Source organism: Peromyscus leucopus, chromosome 2, assembly GCF_004664715.2.
Source record: "Peromyscus leucopus breed LL Stock chromosome 2, UCI_PerLeu_2.1, whole genome shotgun sequence".
Lineage (NCBI taxonomy): Eukaryota > Metazoa > Chordata > Mammalia > Rodentia > Cricetidae > Peromyscus > Peromyscus leucopus.
The window spans coordinates 130,513,785-130,532,811 of record NC_051064.1 but is presented as its reverse complement, the minus strand read 5'-3'; the positions used below and the strand labels follow the sequence as shown (position 1 = coordinate 130,532,811).

Here is a 19,027-nt window from a genome sequence, read left to right as displayed (position 1 = left end):
AAACAGGATATGGTGACACACAGTTTTAATTCCAGTACCTGGCAAGTAAAAGCTAGAAGTGCAAAGTCATCCTCAACTACATAGTGAGTTCAAGACCATACTGGGTTATATGATCCCCCATCTCAATTAAAAAAAAAAAAAGTAAAAAGAAAGGGCAGGCAGGCAGTGGTGATGCACACCTTTAATTCTAGCACTTGGGAGGCAGAGGCAGGCATAGATCTGTGAGTTTGAGACCAGCCTGATCTACAAAGTGAGTTCCAGGACAGCAGGACTGTTACACAGAGAAACCCTGTCTCGAAAAATTAAAAAGGGGGGCGGGGAGGCGGACCCAGGCAAGCAAGAGACATAGGCTCTGACCTATATCTACCAAGTGTAGCCACAGAGCCTCCCTTTAAGAAATTTAAATTAACTAGGTGTGGTGCATACCCTAGTAAAGGCATTGCTAGGTGGATTTGTATGAGTTCTACATTAGCCAGAGTAGCTCCAGGAGACCTTGCCTCAAATAAGTGAGCAAGTGGTTGAAAGGTATAAAATATTTCTAGCTCCAGAATTTATGAACAACTCTGAGCATGAATATGGCTTGATTATTAAAAGCTGAGATTTATGTAAATTTTGTTTTTGTAGAGGTCGTGGTGTTGGACCACCTCGAGGGGCTTTGGTTCGTGGAACTCCAGTGAGAGGCTCAATTACCAGAGGTGCCACTGTGACTCGAGGCGTGCCACCCCCACCCACTGTGAGGGGTGCTCCAACACCAAGAGCTCGGACAGCAGGCATCCAGAGAATACCTTTACCTCCACCACCTGCACCAGAAACATACGAAGACTATGTAAGAATGTTTTGAACAATGCATCATTTCCTCCATTCCTAGGTTGTCAGGGAAAGTAGTGACAAAGAGTCTTATCCCTGTGTGTAGGTAAAAAACACTACTTTTAAGATTTGAAATCTACACTCCTGTTCAGTTGAATTTTGTACTATGAGATGATTTTTCTTCTATTTTAGGCATTATTACCATCTCTGTGTAAGTTAAATGAGAAGAAGTAAGTTGTGGTTTGACATACAGAATTTTACTAAGAGATTGTTATTGACAATACTGAATCATTATATTTTATTTTTGTTTTGTCTTCACTCTTCTACAGCGGATATTAATATTTTGAGAAAATGTTCATGGCCTGTTCATTCAGAAAGCCCCTGGTCCCCCCAACCTGACCCCCAATTGATTGTATTATCTTCTCTATTACATTCAATTCTGACCTAATTTATTTGTTCCAGGGATATGATGATACATATGCAGAACAGAGTTATGAAGGATATGAAGGTTATTACAGCCAGAGCCAAGGGTGAGTCAGGCAATAGTAGTGTCCTGTATATTGTTCTAGATGGCTGGAGTTGGGGAAACTAAAGATTTGGGCAAACCCCAACCTATGGAGTAATCTGACTTACCATTTTGAAGGTATCTTCTCTGCTTTTGATGACTTACAGGCATATGGGCCTGCAAATTTGGATAACTGAATTTTATGTAATAATTTAGGATTTGAGGCTAATTGATGAGAAATTCCTGAGCTAATGACTACATAGAAACAAAGAGAAAAATACCATTAAATAATTCTTTTATTAAGAAATACCATATAAAATAAAGAACAATGAGACCACAACCCATAGAACCATGGAGGCTATATATATATATAGCATGGAGGTCCGTAGGACGACTGTGGCTTATAATAAATTTCGGTTTTACTCAATTATTGAAAACAAAATAGCCAAATGAATGGAAGCACATGAACTATGAACCAAAGGCTGAGGGGCCCCCAGCTGGATCAGGCCCTCTGAATAGGTGAGACAGTTGATTGGCTTGATCAGTTTGGGAGGCAACTAGGCAGTGGGACCAAGTCCTGTGCTCATTGCATGAGTTGGCTGTTTGAAACCTGGAGCTTATGCAGGGACACTTGGCTCAGTCTGGGAGGAAGGGACTGGACCTGCCTGGACTGAGTCTACCAGGTTGATCGCAGTCCTTGGGGGAGGATTTGCCCTGGAGGAGGTGGGAATGGGGGGAGAATAGGGGAACCCGTGGCAGATATGTAGAACTGAATGGTATTGTAAAATAAAAGAAAAGAAAAGAAAAAGAAATACCACACTCAGTTGGTACAATGCCTGCCTAGTGTGCATGAAGTCCTGAGTTTGATCTCAGCACGGAATCATGAGTTCAAGGACAGCCTGGGATACTGGAGGCTTTGTCTCATTACAGACAAATCAACTCACCCCACCCACATTGGAGATGCCTTTAATTTTAAGAACAAGCTAGAAACTTAACCTAGGGGTTTTGTTTTTAATTTCTCTTAAACATAGCTTTGAGTATGTGTATATATATGTATCTTGCCTATCTCAGATATCTATGATAGGGACAAAACAGGCCTTTTCTGTTCTCTTCCAGTGAGCTATATGAATACGTACATGATAATTAACATTGTAAGAATCTGATTTAGATTGTGGTTTTCTATATTAAATTGTATGATATCTGGGGTTTTTTGTTGTTTTTTTTGTGTGTGTTTTTTTTGCTATACTTAGACTTTTTGGTAAATACATGGTTTATACATGTTTTGTTTGTAACTATTAGGGTGGTTAGGGATGGGATAGAACATCTCTCCTGGAATATTGAAAGAATGCTAAAACTAAAGCCTTTTAATGTTCTGTTTTTGGCTTTCCAGGGAGTCAGAATATTATGACTATGGACATGGGGAGGTTCAAGATTCTTATGAAGCTTATGGTATGTTTTTATTTCTGCGGTGGGGTAAAATGTATAAGTAAGTTTCTGGAAAAATACTGGTTGATGGATTCTTGGGAGTCAGGCAGTCACATCTAAGGAGCAGTAGAAGCTCTGCTCTGGAAGTTTGGCTCTTCGATTTAATGGTGTTGTATGTCTTGGGCTCAGATCTAGCTTCACTGGTTTTGGACCTTTTGCTGCTGGTGCCTTGGCCATGTTGAGAGAGAGGAACTTACTTGTTTAGCTCTACTGTCTACCCCTCCCTCATTTAAAAAAGAAAAAAAAAACTTACTGAAAATAATAGTAGTGCAGAAGAAAACGCCAGCTAAAAGCAGCTCATCACAGCAGATTAGAAGGCAAAAATAGTACCTGTTAGAATCAAATCAGAGGCTTCAGGGGTGGAGCTAAATCACATCAGTAGTAGCACCAAGCTCCTTCCTACTTGGGAGACATATCAAGTCAAATTTCTTACTCTTTAAAAATTTTTATTTTTTAAAAGTTTTTATTTTTATTCATTTTATCTCACCTACCTCAGTCTGCTCTGAATTATATGGCTGATAATGACCTTGATTTTCTAATTTCTCTACTGGGATTACAGCATGTGCTACCACATCTGGTTTTATGTGGTAGCTAGTGATGGACTTGTATGCTAGACAAGTCCTCTATCATCTGAGCTTCATCCCTAGTCAACTCAGGTACTGATTCCATTAAAGCAGTTCCGGCTGGGAAGGTAGCAAAACCCAGACTGCCTTCCCTGAGGTTTGGTTGAAAACACATTGCTTAATTGTGTCCTTAAGAGCTAATAATGACTTTGTGTTAATGGGTCTCTTGAGGATATTTGTGTGCAGTGAGAGCAGTCTTTATAAACAGAGGTCTTCTGCATCCCTGAGGAATTCCCTGCAAAGGGGCTTAGCTGCTAACAGTTCATCTTAAGATACTCCACAGAGAGTTAGAAAAAGGAATCTAGTGGGTCTTCCCATAAGACACTAAGCTTAACCCATTGGCATGATACGGCATAGCCAATCAGATCCTGATCCCCCCAAAAACCAATTTTTACAAGTTTTAACTAAATAGTACTGCACTGTTGCCATAGTAACATTGCGGCACTCCACTTGTGTGTACTATTTAGAAGGTGGGGTGATTGTAGCTCAGTATTTCCCTCTATCAATGAGGCAATACAAGAGTTTCCATATGTGTTTGGCAAAACTGCATTTCTATTTTGTTGGAAAAGATTGAACTAAAGAGGCTAAAACCCAGCATGGTGGCTCATGCCTGTAATTGTAGCAGATGGGAAATAGAGGCAGGAACATCAGAAACTCAAGGTCATCGTCCATTATATACCAAACTTGAGAGTAACATGAGGTACATGAGATCCTGGTTCCAAAAAAAAGGGATGCAAACTATATCCTAGGTATTTGAGACTAAGGCAGTAGAATTGTAAGTTTGAAACCAGGTTAAGCTGCATACTGACTTCAAGTCTATCCTAAGATGAGATACATAATAAGACTGTATCTCTAAAAACAAGAAGCAGACTATTATTCGTGTGTTCCTGGTATGCTGTTGTCATGATCAGTATTTTTTGATAGATTCCTTTCTAAAGAGAATTAGAAACACACTTTTTTGTTGGTACCCAGAAGCATCTTGCAAAGTGGATGGGCCTTGTATATTGTACTAGGAGCAAAGGTAGAATTCTAGGTAATTTTTGATCCATACAGAAAAGTAAGACCTTTGGTAATGGTACCTAGTATTTCCATGTAGTCATGAATTGGTATGGCAAAGGTAAGGATAAATATGAGGTCATTTGTAGAAGTCACAAAGAAAAACATTTTGAGAATGTTACTGCTTGTCAGGGCTGGTGGCCTGAGAAAAGAACTAAGAAATTCTCTACAGTTTTATAATGTAGTATTTCTTTATACTTTATCTCCTAGTGTGTGAGTACCATGTTGTGGTGGAGGTCCTCGTTTAATTGGCCTTGCAGATGTTTTGCCATCTTAACTGAGGACGAGTGCCAAATGGCTTTGGGAACTGGAATGACCATTGCAGACTCCCTGAGATTAATGACTCCTTCACTGCCTCAAGCAGTGTGTTGCATTTATCCAGGTTTTGGAACTGGGTACCATTCATGTAGCTTATGGAGAATGTTGCTGCTCAGGAGAACTGTACAGTAAAGGCTAGCATTTTCTGAATTGTTCCCTTTGTCTTCTACTCAAAATGATGGGAGATTACCCATGATGATCAAGGAGGGCCAAGTAGAAGCGAGCAAAGAACACCAGGAATGTATCAAGATACTGGAAGAAAAACAATATTGTTGGTGATACATGTCTGATGTTGACCTACCCTGGTTATGCTGAAAAACCATTGGCCTGTGGTTTATAAGGTGTTTCTGCTTTTTCCACAGGACAAGATGACTGGAATGGGACCAGGCCATCACTGAAGGCCCCCCCAGCTAGGCCAGTGAAGGGATCCTACAGAGAGCACCCATATGGACGTTATTAAAAACAAACAGGAGGGGAAAATATCAGTTATGAGCAAAGTTGTTACTGATTTCTTGTATCCCAGGATTCCTGTTGCTTTACCCACAACAGACAAGTAATTGTCTAAGTGTTTTTCTTCGTGGTCCCTTTCTTTTCCCCACCTTCCTCCATTCTTAACTCTGCATTCTGGCTTCTGTATGTAGTATTTTAAAATGAGTTAAAAATAGATTTAGGATATTGAATTAATTTTTTAAGTGTGTAGATGCTTTTTTTCTTTGTTGTTTAAATATAAACAGTGTACCTTTTATAATAAAAAAAGAAGTTGAGTAAAAAAAAAACACAAACATGTTAGTTTCAAAAGTGGCATTGCTTGCTTAAAGGTTCTGAAGTAAAGGCTTGTTAACTTTTTCTTAGTTTTGATTTGAGGCACCCCGTAAAGTCATAGTTGCAGAATCCCAAACTAGGCTACATTTCAAAATTCAGGGCTGCTTAAGATGTAAAATCACAATGTTAACGGCAGTAGGTGCCACCATGTAAAAGTGAGCTCAGATGTCTCTAAAAACATTTCCTTTAAAAGCACATGGCGGTTGAATCTTAAGGTTAAATTTTAATATGAAAGATCCTAATGAATTAAATAGTTGATGCAATTTTTAACGTTAATTGACTTAAAACAACAACAAAATTAGGTTTGTAAAACTGACTTTTTCATTATGTGGGTTTTGAAATCTAGCCCCAGACATACAGTGTTGAGAGATACTTAGTGGGGGGTGGGTAGGGTTTGGATAAGGTTGATGGGGGAGAGGAGTTGGCCACCTAAATGGAATTTGATGGTGTACTTTTTAGCCACAATCTTTTCATCAATAGTACCAATAATCAAATTTTCAGTATTTAAAATGTCAAGAGTATTTTGTCCATCTGAGCTTCTGCACTCCATGAAAAACTCACTTGGACACTGGGGCCAAAAGCTGATGATGTTCATTGAATTGACCATTGTCAATTTTGAGCTGTTCCCAAGGTAGTCAAGTATGTCTCAACACTAGCATGATATAAAAAGGGACACTGCAGCTGAATGAAAAAGGAATCAAAATCCACTTTGTACATAAGTTAAAGTCCTAATGGATTTGTACCGTCCTCCCATTTTGTTCTCGGAAGATTAAATGCTACATGTGTAAGTCTGCCTAAATAGGTAGCTTAAACTTATGTCAAAATGTCTGCAGCAGTTTGTCAATAAAGTTTAGTCCTTTTTTAATCAAAGTAAATGTGATGAATTGTCATTTTTGGGGGTGGACAATAAAATAATTTTCTCTTTCACATAAACTTAAATTAACTCTAAAGTTAATGGGCTTGTTAAAAGTTGGAGACATTCTTAAAAGTGGTGGTGGGGATTTTATTTTAAGTTTACCAAAAAAAAGTTTATGAGTTGTTAAGTTTTAGTTTAAAAAGAACCAAAGCTTTTTCACCCCCTGGAAGTTGTTGAAAGCAGTTTTATCCAATCCTATCAAAAATTTAATTTTTAGAGAGAAAAACCCAACTGACTAAAACAGATTGGTTTTCATGTGAAGGTATAGGTACTTAAAGTGCCAGCCACCCTAGCTTGCACCTTTTGTAGAAAGAACCCTTAGGTGGCCTTAAAGAATGACACCAAATCTCTGGGCTCAGACATTGATTTTACTTGTGTTCAGATACCACAATTCAGCAAAAACCTGGATGCCCTTGAGGGTTTCCCTTCCAATCTTAGAGATGCTGTTATAACAGGTCAGCTGGCTTGGGGCAGGAGCTGGCATGGTAGGCTGGTCCTGAATTCCATCCCACAAGACTGTGTAAGAAAATGGAATTGGTTGGCCCTGTTTTCACTCTTCATTTCCAGGGACCTCATTCTTTCCCTAAGAGCCGCATAAACTGCTCGGGGGTGAAAAATCCTCTTGTGTGAAGTGCCAAGCTGCCTGTAGCAGTGCATGATGGGCATTTTTGTTTTTTCTTTTTAAAACACACCAACAAAAAAATGTATTTATAGATTGTGATAAAGTGTAAATAACTGAATTTTCAACCATGGTTTGAAGTCAGCTTTCAGGGCATTATGTCTTGTTTTGATGAAAAGAGATCACTCTATACCCCCCTTTTTAAAGGAAAATTATCGCAAGAGAATCAGGATGTGTAAAGCTAACATGCATCGCAAAAAACCAAAGGTAACCTAAATGTCTGATTTTAATAGCACATATTTCTCTTTTATATAAACTGTGACAGCAACTTGCATAAACAATTCTTTAGTTGTTAATTTTAATGTTAAAACTTTGCAAAAATTGTTTAATAAAAATAGCTGTAAAAAGAAAGACCATATGCTGCCGCATAAATTCTCCATAACTCTTAATAATCCTGCCCATCACAAGTGAACTGTAATGTAACTTGGGCACAAAGTCTGACATCTTAAATGACACATTGTAAAATTTCAATGACTGTAGATAAGAAGACCTGCTGCACCCCAGAGTAAAGCTTTCTGCTCAGCTGTTTTAAAATGTATAAGGATGAGCCCCCAAGACACCATATTGATGTTCACAGTGCAATGTTGTTTGAATTTTCTGAAAAGTTGCATGTTTCTTTCCTGTAATGTGTAAATTGCATGCAGGATCTCTCTCTTTTATTTTGTATGTCTTTAAAGCTTCTTCTAAACACTCATCCCTGATTTCTCAATTTTCAGGTGGCTGAAAATGTCCTGAGGCTTTTCCTGGAATAGAATGGGTATCGAAGACCCATGCCAGGTATGTTAAGGTGGTTTTCATTGAGGATGGTAGATGTGTCATGGCAAAGTGCTAATGCCAGGAGGTGGTTAACAGGCCAGGCATTCCTAAACTCACTTTATCATAATCACACTCCTATGTCTGTTTACAGAACATGGAATATGTGTAATAGGCAAGACCAGCCAGTGTGCGGGTGGTGGTGACACACACCTTTAATCCCAGCACTTGTGAGGCAGAGGCATGCGGATCTCTGGTCTACAGAGCCATCTGAGTACAGTGATTAAAGGCATGCACCACCATCCCCAGCATTTGTATAGCTAATTAAGTCCCTGTGTTAATCAGCTCCACTTGTAAAATCTAAAATTCATGCCAACCCATTCAGTTCAGTGTTACACATAATAAATTTTAGTGTTTTTTTTTTTTTTTTTTTGAAACAGGGTTTCTCTGTGTAGCTTTGCACCTTTCCTGTAACTCACTTGGTAGCCCAGGCTGGCCTCGAACTCACAGAGATCCGCCTGGCTCTGCCTCCCTAGTGCTGGGATTAAAGGCGTCCAACAACACCACCACCACCACCACCACCACCACCACCACCACCACCACCACCACCACCACCGTCCGGCAAGTGTTCTTTTTCTTAGAATCCTTTTCATTCTGCTTGAACTCTGATTGGCAGAGTTGAGAGCTTTTAGCCTTCCTGTTGCTAGAAGTCATTGAGATGCTGGCTACCATCATTTTTCCCTTTGCTTCTGAATACTTCGTTAGAGTGGTATTGAGAAGAAAGATTCTAGCTAGGCAAACCAAAGGTATGTGTGTATCCCTGAGATGAAGTGTGGCTTTATTGGAGCTGTTTCTTCCACACCCTACCTCAGTGCCAGTAGTTTATGAGATCTGGAGGCGACAAGTACGGAATGTTGCTCTGGGCACCCTGAAGATGTTGTAAGTTTGAAGTTTGTCATGTGACTGGCCAGGAAATTCAGATGAGGAATTCCTGATTTAAATATTGAAGGGCTAGAGAGGTGGCTCAGAAATACCTGGTCTGGTTCTGATTCCCAGCATCCCATGGTAGTTCACAGCCATCTAAAACTTCACTTCCAAGGGATCTGAGTTTCTCTTGACCACCATGGGCGCCAGAAACACAAGCAGTGCATACATACATTCAGCCAAAACATGTATAAACTTTTAAAAGTTTTAAGACTTTACACTCTAGGGTAGTCTTCTGACCTCCACAGGCACCAGGAATGCACATGGTACACATACATGTACGTAGGTAAAACACTCATACACATTAAAATCTTTAAAAATAATTGTAATAAGCCGGGCGGTGGTGGCGCACGCCTTTAATCCCAGCACTAGGGAGGGAGAGCCAGGCGGATCTCTGTGAGTTCGAGGCCAGCCTGGACTACAGAGTGAGTTCCAGGAAAAGGCGCAAAGCTACACAGAGAAACCCTGTCTCGAAAAACCAAAAAAAAAAACAAAAAAAAAAAAAAACAAAAAAAATAATAATTGTAATATAAGCCAGGAAGTGGTGGTATCCCTGAACTTGGGAGGCAGAGGCAGGCAGATCTTGAGTTCAAGGCCAGCCTTGTCTACAGAGTGAGTTTCAGAACAGGCAGGGCTGCACACAGAAACCATGTCTCAACAAAACAAAACAAAAAAAGTAGTGTATGGGCCAGGCCTTTAATCTTTAATCCCAGCACAGAGAAACCCTGTCTCAAAAAAAAAAAAAAAAAGTAATATATGTCTGTGTGTGTGTCTATTTCCTTTGACAATAGGTACTAAAGTAGTAGTTGGTTAATATTAGCTGGTTGGGTTATTTTAGTGTTACTGAGGGTTTCTACATAATAGAGTTATTAAATGCTAGGTTGGTGATTCTAAAGTCCTATACACTACATTCTGCTAAAGTAAGGAAGCTGTTCTAGCTGCCTTGTGTTGTAGTAGATCTCTAGAGGATTAAAGGCTAAACTCCAACGTGCCCTTTTACTGTTTACACACATGATTTGTATGGAGCTTACAGGGACTTTTGGCAATGACAAGTCATACTAAGAACACACCTTTCCTTGTCTAGGGGTGCAGCAATTACCCAAAGAGTGAGTTTCTTCAGTTTTGTACTCTGTCCCTCAATTGTTACCCACTGCTCCAGGTAAGAAAAAATTTGGGGCTGTACCAGTAACTGCTGGGCCATTGTGGTTGCTAAAATAAAGCCAAGTCAGTCCGTTTTCTGATTCAAAAAGAGCAACGGCTTTCTTTCCTATAGAAATGGAGAATGTATCTGAGCCAAGCAAATGGATTTGGTGGGAGATAGACATGGTACTAGATGTTACACAAGGCTTTGTCCGAAGAACACTTCTGAATTAGGGTGCATACAGTGGTAATACGCTCGCTCCTTCACTTGTGTTCCATGAACTTTTCCTGAGCAGATGGGAATAGATGTCTACCCAGATAGGGCACTAGTGACAGTACTGATTCCGCCAAAGCCTAACTTGCAAAACAATTCATTTCCAGCATATGTGTGAAGAGTCACAGTATTGTGGGTGGCTGACCCCAAACCATCCTTATTACCAAAAAGTCTGAACCCAGTATGGATAATAGCTTCCCCACAGCTGCATAAAATTCTTTTTTTTTTTTTTTTTAATCCTTCCATACTCTAAATTGGAATAGCTGGGATAGAGTTACATATAGCTGACAGGGAGGCACAGGAAGGCGTGGCTGAGGTCACAGATGAGCATCTGCTTACCTCTCACCTCTCCTTTTCTGGATGACTGTCAATAGGTCTGAGATGAGGGTGCTCAGAAGTGTTTACAGCTGCTTCTGAGTATGATGGCAATGGCTGTTAGGCCCAGAAGACTCCCCAGACCATTGATAGTATGTACTTCATGTGCTCACCCACACTTTACATGAACTGGGATATAGTCAGCAGTCAAGTGCCCTAGGTGTGACTCCCAGTACCACCAGTAGGAGTTAGAGCTGGACATGATGGCACACACACTTAGGAGACTGAGTCAGAAGGATCACAAATTCTAGGCCAGCCTAACTTTATATTAAGGGAAGGTAAATGTCTAGATGGCTCACTGGTTGGATGCAGCCAAACCTGATGACTTTAATCCCCAGGAACCACATGGTAGAAGGAGAGAACAAACTCGTGCAAGATGTCCTCTGACCTCCTTGTGTACACATGGCATGTGTACATACACATAAGTAATTAAGTGTGATTTTTTTTTTTTTAAGTTGAAAGAGAGGAAAGTGAGAAAGGCAGAGTAGGTGTGGCTAAGGGAGAAGGATAACTTGTATTGTAGTAGCTCTCTAGAAGTTCTAGAGTCGTTTTTTTCCGAGATAGTTTCTCTGTAGCCCTGGCTTGTCCTGGAACTCATTGTGTTGACCCGGCTGGTCCCGAATTTAGAGATCCACTTTCTCTGCCTCTGAAGTGCTGGGATTAACGGCATGCCCTGTGGAGAGCTCAAATTTAAATGCCTACTGTGTACTTTGTTTTTTTACAAGCAATAGTGGGAGAGGTCAGGTAATTATACTGCTTCTATAGCAAGTTGAAAGTGCAGCATACCAGCACTGCTACATATCAAGAATCCATTCTCTAGAATACCTGCTTCTGTACCATACTTATTATCCTCTCAGAGGCTGTATATTAAAGATGTATATCTAAAAAAAAACTGCTAAGAAGCTGGGAAGGCAGAGGCAGGCAGGAGGATCTCTAAGAGTTTGAGGCCAGCCTGGTCGACAGAACCAGGGCCAGGACAGAGCCAAAAAAAGAAACCTGCAAAGAGCCAAGCAGTGGTGGCACATGCCTAATGTCAGCACTCGGAAGGCAGAGGCAGGTGGAGGCCAGCCTGAGCTACAGAGTGAGTTCCAGGACAGCCAGAGCTCCACAGGAAAACCCTGTGTGTGGAGTGGTGGGGGAGCCTCAAAGAAACAACTGTAACATTCCTGTAGTGAGGCCTGTGTTACCACTGTTCGTGCTGGTCTTTCCAGCACAGCAGATACATCTCATTCATAACTTAGGTGTGGGGCTGGAGAGATGGCTCAGAGATTAAGAGTACTGACTCCTTCCAGAGGTTCTGAGTTCAATAGCACCCACATGTGGCTCACAACCCTGAGTTTAATAGCACCCACATGTGGCTTACTACCACGGGTAAGGAGATCTGGTGTGCTTCTTCTGGCCTGCAGGGACACATGCAGGCCTAATATTATATACATAATAAATAAATCTTTTAAAAATAACTTAGGTGTGTGAAGACCTGTGTATGGAGGCCTTAGGACAGCTGGTAGAGTTGGTTCGTCCCTGCACCTTCACATGGGGTTGTGGGATTGCACTCAGGTCACCAAACTTGTACCTGTACCCACTGAGCTATTTCACTGGCTCCATAACTTTCTATACATAATGAAACTTCAACCCCAGAGAAATAGCAGCAGCATGGCCAGAGTCACACAGCTGTTATGTAGCTCAGGTGAGGTTTTCAGGCAGGATGATTTCAGAGTGATCATTCTTGAGTATACACTACATAAAGCTATTTTGGAGAACCCATCATCGTTCCTTTGGAATGGAGACTTCCTCTGCCAGGACATTATCACAGATGTTTGCTGAAGCATGTGTGCCTCTGTACTTGCTGTGCTGAATCACAGGTCTTCATCTTTTTTATCATCCCTGCCTTCAAGAAACTCATCTGACTGGAGAGGGTAAGGCCTATATAGTTATGGTATTCTGCTGCTACACAGAGTACTAGGAAACCTGGAGCTGCTGAGAGGCCTCAGGAGTGCCAGAGGGAGGGGGAACCTAAGTTCATTAAAGGATGACTAAGTATTTGCCATGTTAAGACAGAAAACAATACCTTGTTAGGGCAGATTTTAAGTTCTACCATTTTCAAAGCAAGTCTTTAGTTTTAACTCTAGTTGAGTTACTGTCCAAGTCCCCATTTTACTGATAGATGCTTGCTTCTCATGATTACTGGTGTACATGAAGCCATTGATCCTTAGCACCACATAAATTGTGATGGTGATAATGAATACTAGCTGTAAATACAAGAGTAGGTTAAGGCTCATTTTGAAAAGTTGAAATGAAGAAAATGTTTAAGGTCTTAGGACTGAGTTTTAGAGCCACACCTGTGTTTGACAATTGTGCTAGCAAGGAAGGGGAAAGGAGAAGCTTTAAAATGCTACCACGTCTTTGCTGGAGAGTAAAAGGGATGGATCCTCTCCCCACATCTTGCGTTCCTCTTGCCTGAAGTCATTTTGGTTCGTGTATTACAGGAAGGAGAACCATTTCTCTCTCACCAGATATTTGTGCTGTGTGAGGATGGGATGTTTGCATTTGGCCATGTTTATGGTCTCCTAGTGCTCTGCTTTTTACTACTTGTGAATGGGAAACCAAACTTATTCTCATGTATCCCAGGCTAACCTTGACCTTCTGCTTCTCCTACTTCGACCTCCCAGGTGCTAGCTAGGTATTTGGTGCTGGTTCTTGAACTCAGGGCCTCATTAATGCTAGGCAGGTACTCTACGAACTGAGCTTAGCTACATCCTCACCTGTCTAAAAATAGAACTCTTTAAGGACTGGAGGTTGGGATGACCATCTTTATTTTTTTGAGCTGGGGTTTTACTATTTAACATTGACCTAGAACTCACTAAGTAGACTAGGCTGGCCTCACTCATAGAGATTTGCCTGCCTTTGTCTCCCAAGTGCTGACAGGTATGTGCTACTATATCTGGCACTGGAATTCTTGAGTCTCATCTAATAGAAACTCAAAGCTTTGTTCAGCTAACTCCTGAGTAGAAGAGTTTTCTGCCTCATTATTATTGTTGTTTTGTTATTATTTTGGGTTTTTGAGACAGGGTCTCACTGTGTAGCCCTGACTGTCCTGGAATTCATTATGTAGACCAGGCTGGCCTCACAGATCCACCTGCCCATGCCTCCTCAGTGTTGAGATCAAAGTCATGTGCCACTAGGCCCGGCCTCTGCCTCCATTTTAAGTTCTCCATTCTGAGCATTGCTTCGAGGATCATGCCAACGTCCCATTTAGTCCGCACAATTGACCATGTGAGGCTAGGATTACTGCTGGTGTCTAGCAAGCCACACTGCATGCTAGGCGAGCACTCTTCGAGTGTGTGGTGGGTAGAGGATGGCAGCATTGAAGAGCTCAAATCCAAACCCAGGTCTTAGACTCCCACGGAACTGTGCCTGCTGAACTCTTGTAGTTTGAATAGCCACAAGATCAATCAGTTCATGGAAGGTGCTCCCAGCCATGGGGTTTACAATTCACACTTCTCACTTTGCTTCTAGGATCCTAAATTTAAAAGATTGGAATTCTTACAAATTTGCAGCCTCTGTAGACTCACAAGTACTCTTGCATGCCAGATTAATAGTCATTGCATGTTTAAAGCTAGCACACGTCTGATGAATATTTAATAGCATCTCACAGACTGGCTGGAAACAGCTGTGTGAGGCAGCAGCTGTTGGGGGAGGGGAGGCAGCGCACTACACTGCCTGATTACCCATTCTTTTGTTTCCAGGCCTAGAGAAAGGCCTGTCTTTCTAGGCCCTTGAGCAACAAAGTTTTATGGTGGTGATCACCGCACCCTGGATCAGTTGAGGCAATTAACCATTTTCCATACCCTAGGCTGATGTCTTTCTTGTTTTAATATTTAGGGTCAAGTATTCTCATCTGGTACTGTGCTAACTGCATCTCTCCTACAGGAGAAAGGCTTTGTGTGTTGTCTTACAGTGCAAATCCCTAGCACCTCAGCAGACAGAAGCAAGAGATAAAAGGCCAGCATTTACTATATAGCAAGACCCTGTCTAGAGACTTGGGTCTGGCAGCGACTTGAATTTCATAGGTAGGAAGAATGTATACTGTACATGGACTCCATAAATAAATACCCAGGCATGGTGGTACATGCCTGTGATCCTAGCACTCGAGGTAGATACCAAACATAGTTTAAGTTCAGCCTAGGATGCAGAATGAGACCTTGTTTTAAACAAATTTCCTCTGAAAAATTCCATAGCCTTAGCTTCTTGCCCTTCCTTTTTCTGTTATTCTTCCTGTTTTTTTTTTTTAATTTATTTATTTATTATGTACACAGAAGAGGGTACCAGATCTCATTACAGATGGTTGTGAGCCACCATATGGGTGCTGGGAATTGAACTCAGGACCTCTGGAAGAACAGTCGGTGCTCTTAACCTCTGAGCCATCTCTCCAGCCCTCTTTCTGGTTTTTGTTTGTGCTTTTGTGATAGGGTCTCTCTGTGTATCACAGACTGGCCTTAAACTTACAGAAATCACCTGCCTCTGCCTCCCAAGTGCTGGAGTTAAAGACACATGCCACCATGCCCAGCCTTTTTTTAAAAAAATAGGTTTATTTTCTGTGTATTTGTGTTTTACATGCATGTAGGCCTGTGCACCAAGTTTGGCAGTCTCGTGTCTGGAGGTCAGAAAAGGGTCTTGAATATCCTGGGATTGGCAGGACAAATTTATAGATGGTTGTGAGCCGCCATGTAGATGCTGGGAATCAAACCCTGGTCCTCTGGAAAAGCAGCCAGTGCTCTTAACCACTGAGCCATCTCTCCAGTCCTCTGTTTGGCATTTCTTGACCATAGGTGTAGCATCTTACCCTTACCATTCCCAGCCAGTGCGGTAGTGAAGGCACCCCAAGCAGGATGTGGACAGGTAGAGTTCTCAGATGTTACACAGGCCGGCCCTGCCTCCACCTAGATTTAAGGAACTTCCTGTTTCAAGAAGGCCCTGGGTGAGATGTGGCTCTTCTGAAGAGTCAGATCCTTCTAGATGTTTCTGGACAGTGAGGCACAGGCTATCAAACAAGATGAGTCAGTAGATGGAGCATAAGACAGAAACTGGGGTGTGACTGAAATTTAGTACTGTACTAAGATTTCTGTATTGCCTGCCCCTTTATCAGCCTTTGGGGTTTGGCTTGTCAACTAGGGTGTGCCCACTGTACCGCAGTTATGTGAGACTTGAAACAGACAGGTTTGGAGTCAGATGTAGGGCAAGTTCTCTAGGATCTTCAGACTCCAGCAGTTTAGATGGAAGTTGAGCATGTCCCATCTCCCAGCTCTTTGAAGTTGGAGTGTGGGAGACAACACACTTGACTTTGAGAAAGAAATGGGGGCTAAGAGTATAGATAGCTCAGTGGTACTGGGTAGGATGTGTAAGGCCCTGGGTTCCATTCTAGCACTGAGAGAGAGGAAAATAGAGGAAAAATACCCTGTACTTTGATAGGACCTTTTTTGGTTTTATTTTTATTAAACAGTCTTGTGAAGCATAAGCTGGCCTTGAACTCATTGTAGTAAGGACAACACTAAACTTTTTTTTTTTTTTTTTTTTTGGTGTTTCGAGACAGTTTCTCTGTGTAGCTTTGCACCTTTCCTGGAAATTCCTTTGGAGACCAGGCTGGCCTCGAACTCACAGAGATCCACCTGCCTCTGCCTCCCGAGTGCTGGGATCAAAGGCGTGCGCCACCGCCGCCGCCCGGCCGACACTAAGCTTTTGATCCTCTTGCCCCCACCTCTCAGTGCTAAGATTATAGATATATGCCACCAAGCCATAGTTTCATGCAATTGAAACTAAGGCTTTGTATATGTTATGTAAGTATTCTGCCAACAGCCACATCGCTAGTCCCTGATAATATTCTTTTATTGTCTGTTTTTGGTTTTTCGAGACAGGGGTTTCTCTGTGTAGCTTTGCGCCTTTCCTGGAACTCACTTGGTAGCCCAGGTTGGCCTCGAACTCACAGAGATCCGCCTGCCTCTACTTCCCAAGTGCTGGGGTTAAAGGCGTGTGCCACCACCGCCCGGCTTATTGTCTGTTTTTTGAGACAAGGTTTCTCTGTATAGCTGTGACTGTCCTGGAACTCACTTTGTAGACCAGGCGGACCTGAAACCCATAGAGATCCTCCTGTCTCTCCCTCCTGAGTGCTCTGATTAAAGGCCTGCACAATCACTGCCTGGCCCTAATAGGATTATTAATAAACTTCTTTCTAGAAATTGGTACAAATGGTCCTTTTAATTCTTTTTATACATATTGACTTACAAATTAGAGCACCTACTATATGGTAGTCATGGGAGATTGAGTGATCAGTAATAAACCTAAGTCCCTCACTTCATGGATCTTACAGACCATTTTGACATGTGAACACTACACAGAAAACTAATTAACTGCATAATTTCAATTGTGGCATGTCCTTTCTTAGAACTCTTCACTCTGGGGAGTTCCTTTTCTTTAATGTGTCTATATTACTCAAATAGCAATAATTTATATTCTGCTAAGTTCTAAAAGGAAAACCAGTCCATTGAAAGTATATCCTACCTGGATTTTCTTAAGAAAAGGACAATTTCCACCTAAAAGAATACTTGGAGCTGTGCGTTGGTTGTGGCGCACACCTTTAATCCCAGCACTCAGGGGGCAGAGGCAGGTGGATCTCTGTGAGTTCGAGGCCAGCCTGGACTACAGAGTGAGTTCCAGGAAAGGCGCAAAGCTACACAGAGAAACCCTGTCTCGAAAAACAAAAACAAAAAAAAAAAAGAATACTTGGCTGAGCCTTGGGGCTTGGGAGATGGGTTGGGGAAAGGCTATGGAACACTGAGCTAAGCAGAAGGTAAGACTAAGACAGGTCGGGTGGGGATCCAGACTTTATATGAATGTGCTGTCCACACTCTTCTTCGGGCTTGTGCATACTATGCAAACCCTTCTACAGAGCCACACCCAATCATGTTTCTGATTTTAAAACTTGTTCATACGTGGAAACCTGTTTGGGAGCCTTGTTAGTCCAGACCAAAAGTAAGTGAGGTCTGCAGAGGGGCAGGGATGTAACTCAGTACTGTAGATGTAGTATCCAATACTGTGTTTTTAGGCAGCCGTACCTCCACGTGTGTGGAGGTCAGAGGACAGCTCTGTGGAGTTGGTCCTCTCCTACTTTATGTGGGCTATGTATCCCCGGCTGGCCTGAGATTAGCTATATAGACCAGGCTGGTTTTGAACTCCTATCCTTCTGTCTGCCTCCTGGTTGCTGGAATTAAAGGTATGTACAAGCATATAACCTATTTTTTAAAAAGGGCAGGGGGCACTAGAAAAGAGTGATCCATTTACCCATGTGATAGTGTGCATGTATGATCCCAATGCCAGGGAAACTGACATGGGCAGATCCCTGGGACTTGGTGCCCAGCCAGGCTCGCCTCTCCTCAGTGAGTCAGGTCTCAGCAAGAGAGTGTATCTTAATGCAAGGTGGGACATTTGTCTGGTCCATGCGCCAGGTCCTGAGATTGGTTCCCCAGTGCCCAGCGTCACCCAGCCTGTACTAGAGTGATATGATTGAAAATGAAAGCTAGAGCTGGAAAGATGGCTGGGTGGTTAAGAGGTTTCAGACTGCTTGCTGTTTTTTTCAGAGGACCCAGTTTGGTTCCCAGCATCCAGATTAGTAGCTCACAGCTACCTGTAGCTTCAGCTTCAGGGGATTTGGTGCCCTCCTGTGGCCTGCTTGCACCCTGGCACAGAAATACACATATACATTTAAAAAAAAAAAAATTTAAGTGAAAATGTAGAGAACTAGGTGGATACAAAAGCTCTTAGAACATGATTTAGTAACTGGCCAGAAATGGGAGAAAAGGTGTACATTAAGGTTTTTGGGCTGAAGCCAGACATGGAAGGTAGAGCAGGCCTTGCTTTAAGTCAGGAGGATCTCTGCGTTTGATTTCATCGGGGATACAGTGTAATGAGACAAAGAGGGAGAGGGAGGAGATAGATTATGGGCTGGAAAAACGGTAGGTGTGGGAAGCAGTGTCATTTAGAAGAGGCAGGAGCCAGGCGCTGATGGTGCAAAATCACAGGACTTGGGCAGCAGAGGCAAGTGGGACTCCGAGTTCAAGGCCAGCCTGATCTACGGAGTAGTGCAGCCAAGGCTACACAGAGAAAACCTGTCTCTCTTCCCCCACCCCACCCCCCCCCAAAAAAAAGCTGGGCTGGAGAGGTAGATCCAGCTTTGGTTTCCAGCACTTGTGCCCACCAGCTCACAACCACCTATAACTAATTCTGGGGGATTCAGTGC

At 42.2% G+C, this 19,027-nt stretch overlaps 2 protein-coding genes across 2 annotated transcripts in view; both read left to right on the top strand.

The window, feature by feature from the left end:
- The window catches only part of Khdrbs1 (KH RNA binding domain containing, signal transduction associated 1), a 27,601-nt gene extending 21,115 nt beyond the window's left edge, over positions 1-6,486 (top strand). The window contains exons 6-9 of the mRNA XM_028887673.2: positions 625-826; positions 1,270-1,337; positions 2,703-2,761; positions 5,157-6,486. Of these exons, the coding sequence (XP_028743506.1) occupies positions 625-826; positions 1,270-1,337; positions 2,703-2,761; positions 5,157-5,254 (427 nt within the window). The 3' untranslated portion in view covers positions 5,255-6,486. The remainder of the gene's footprint in view (positions 1-624; positions 827-1,269; positions 1,338-2,702; positions 2,762-5,156) is intronic.
- Positions 6,487-9,684: 3,198 nt separating this feature from the next.
- The window catches only part of Tmem39b (transmembrane protein 39B), a 43,626-nt gene continuing 34,283 nt past the window's right edge, over positions 9,685-19,027 (top strand). The window contains exon 1 of the mRNA XM_028887671.2: positions 9,685-10,107. The gene's annotated coding sequence lies outside the window, so the exon portion shown is untranslated. The remainder of the gene's footprint in view (positions 10,108-19,027) is intronic.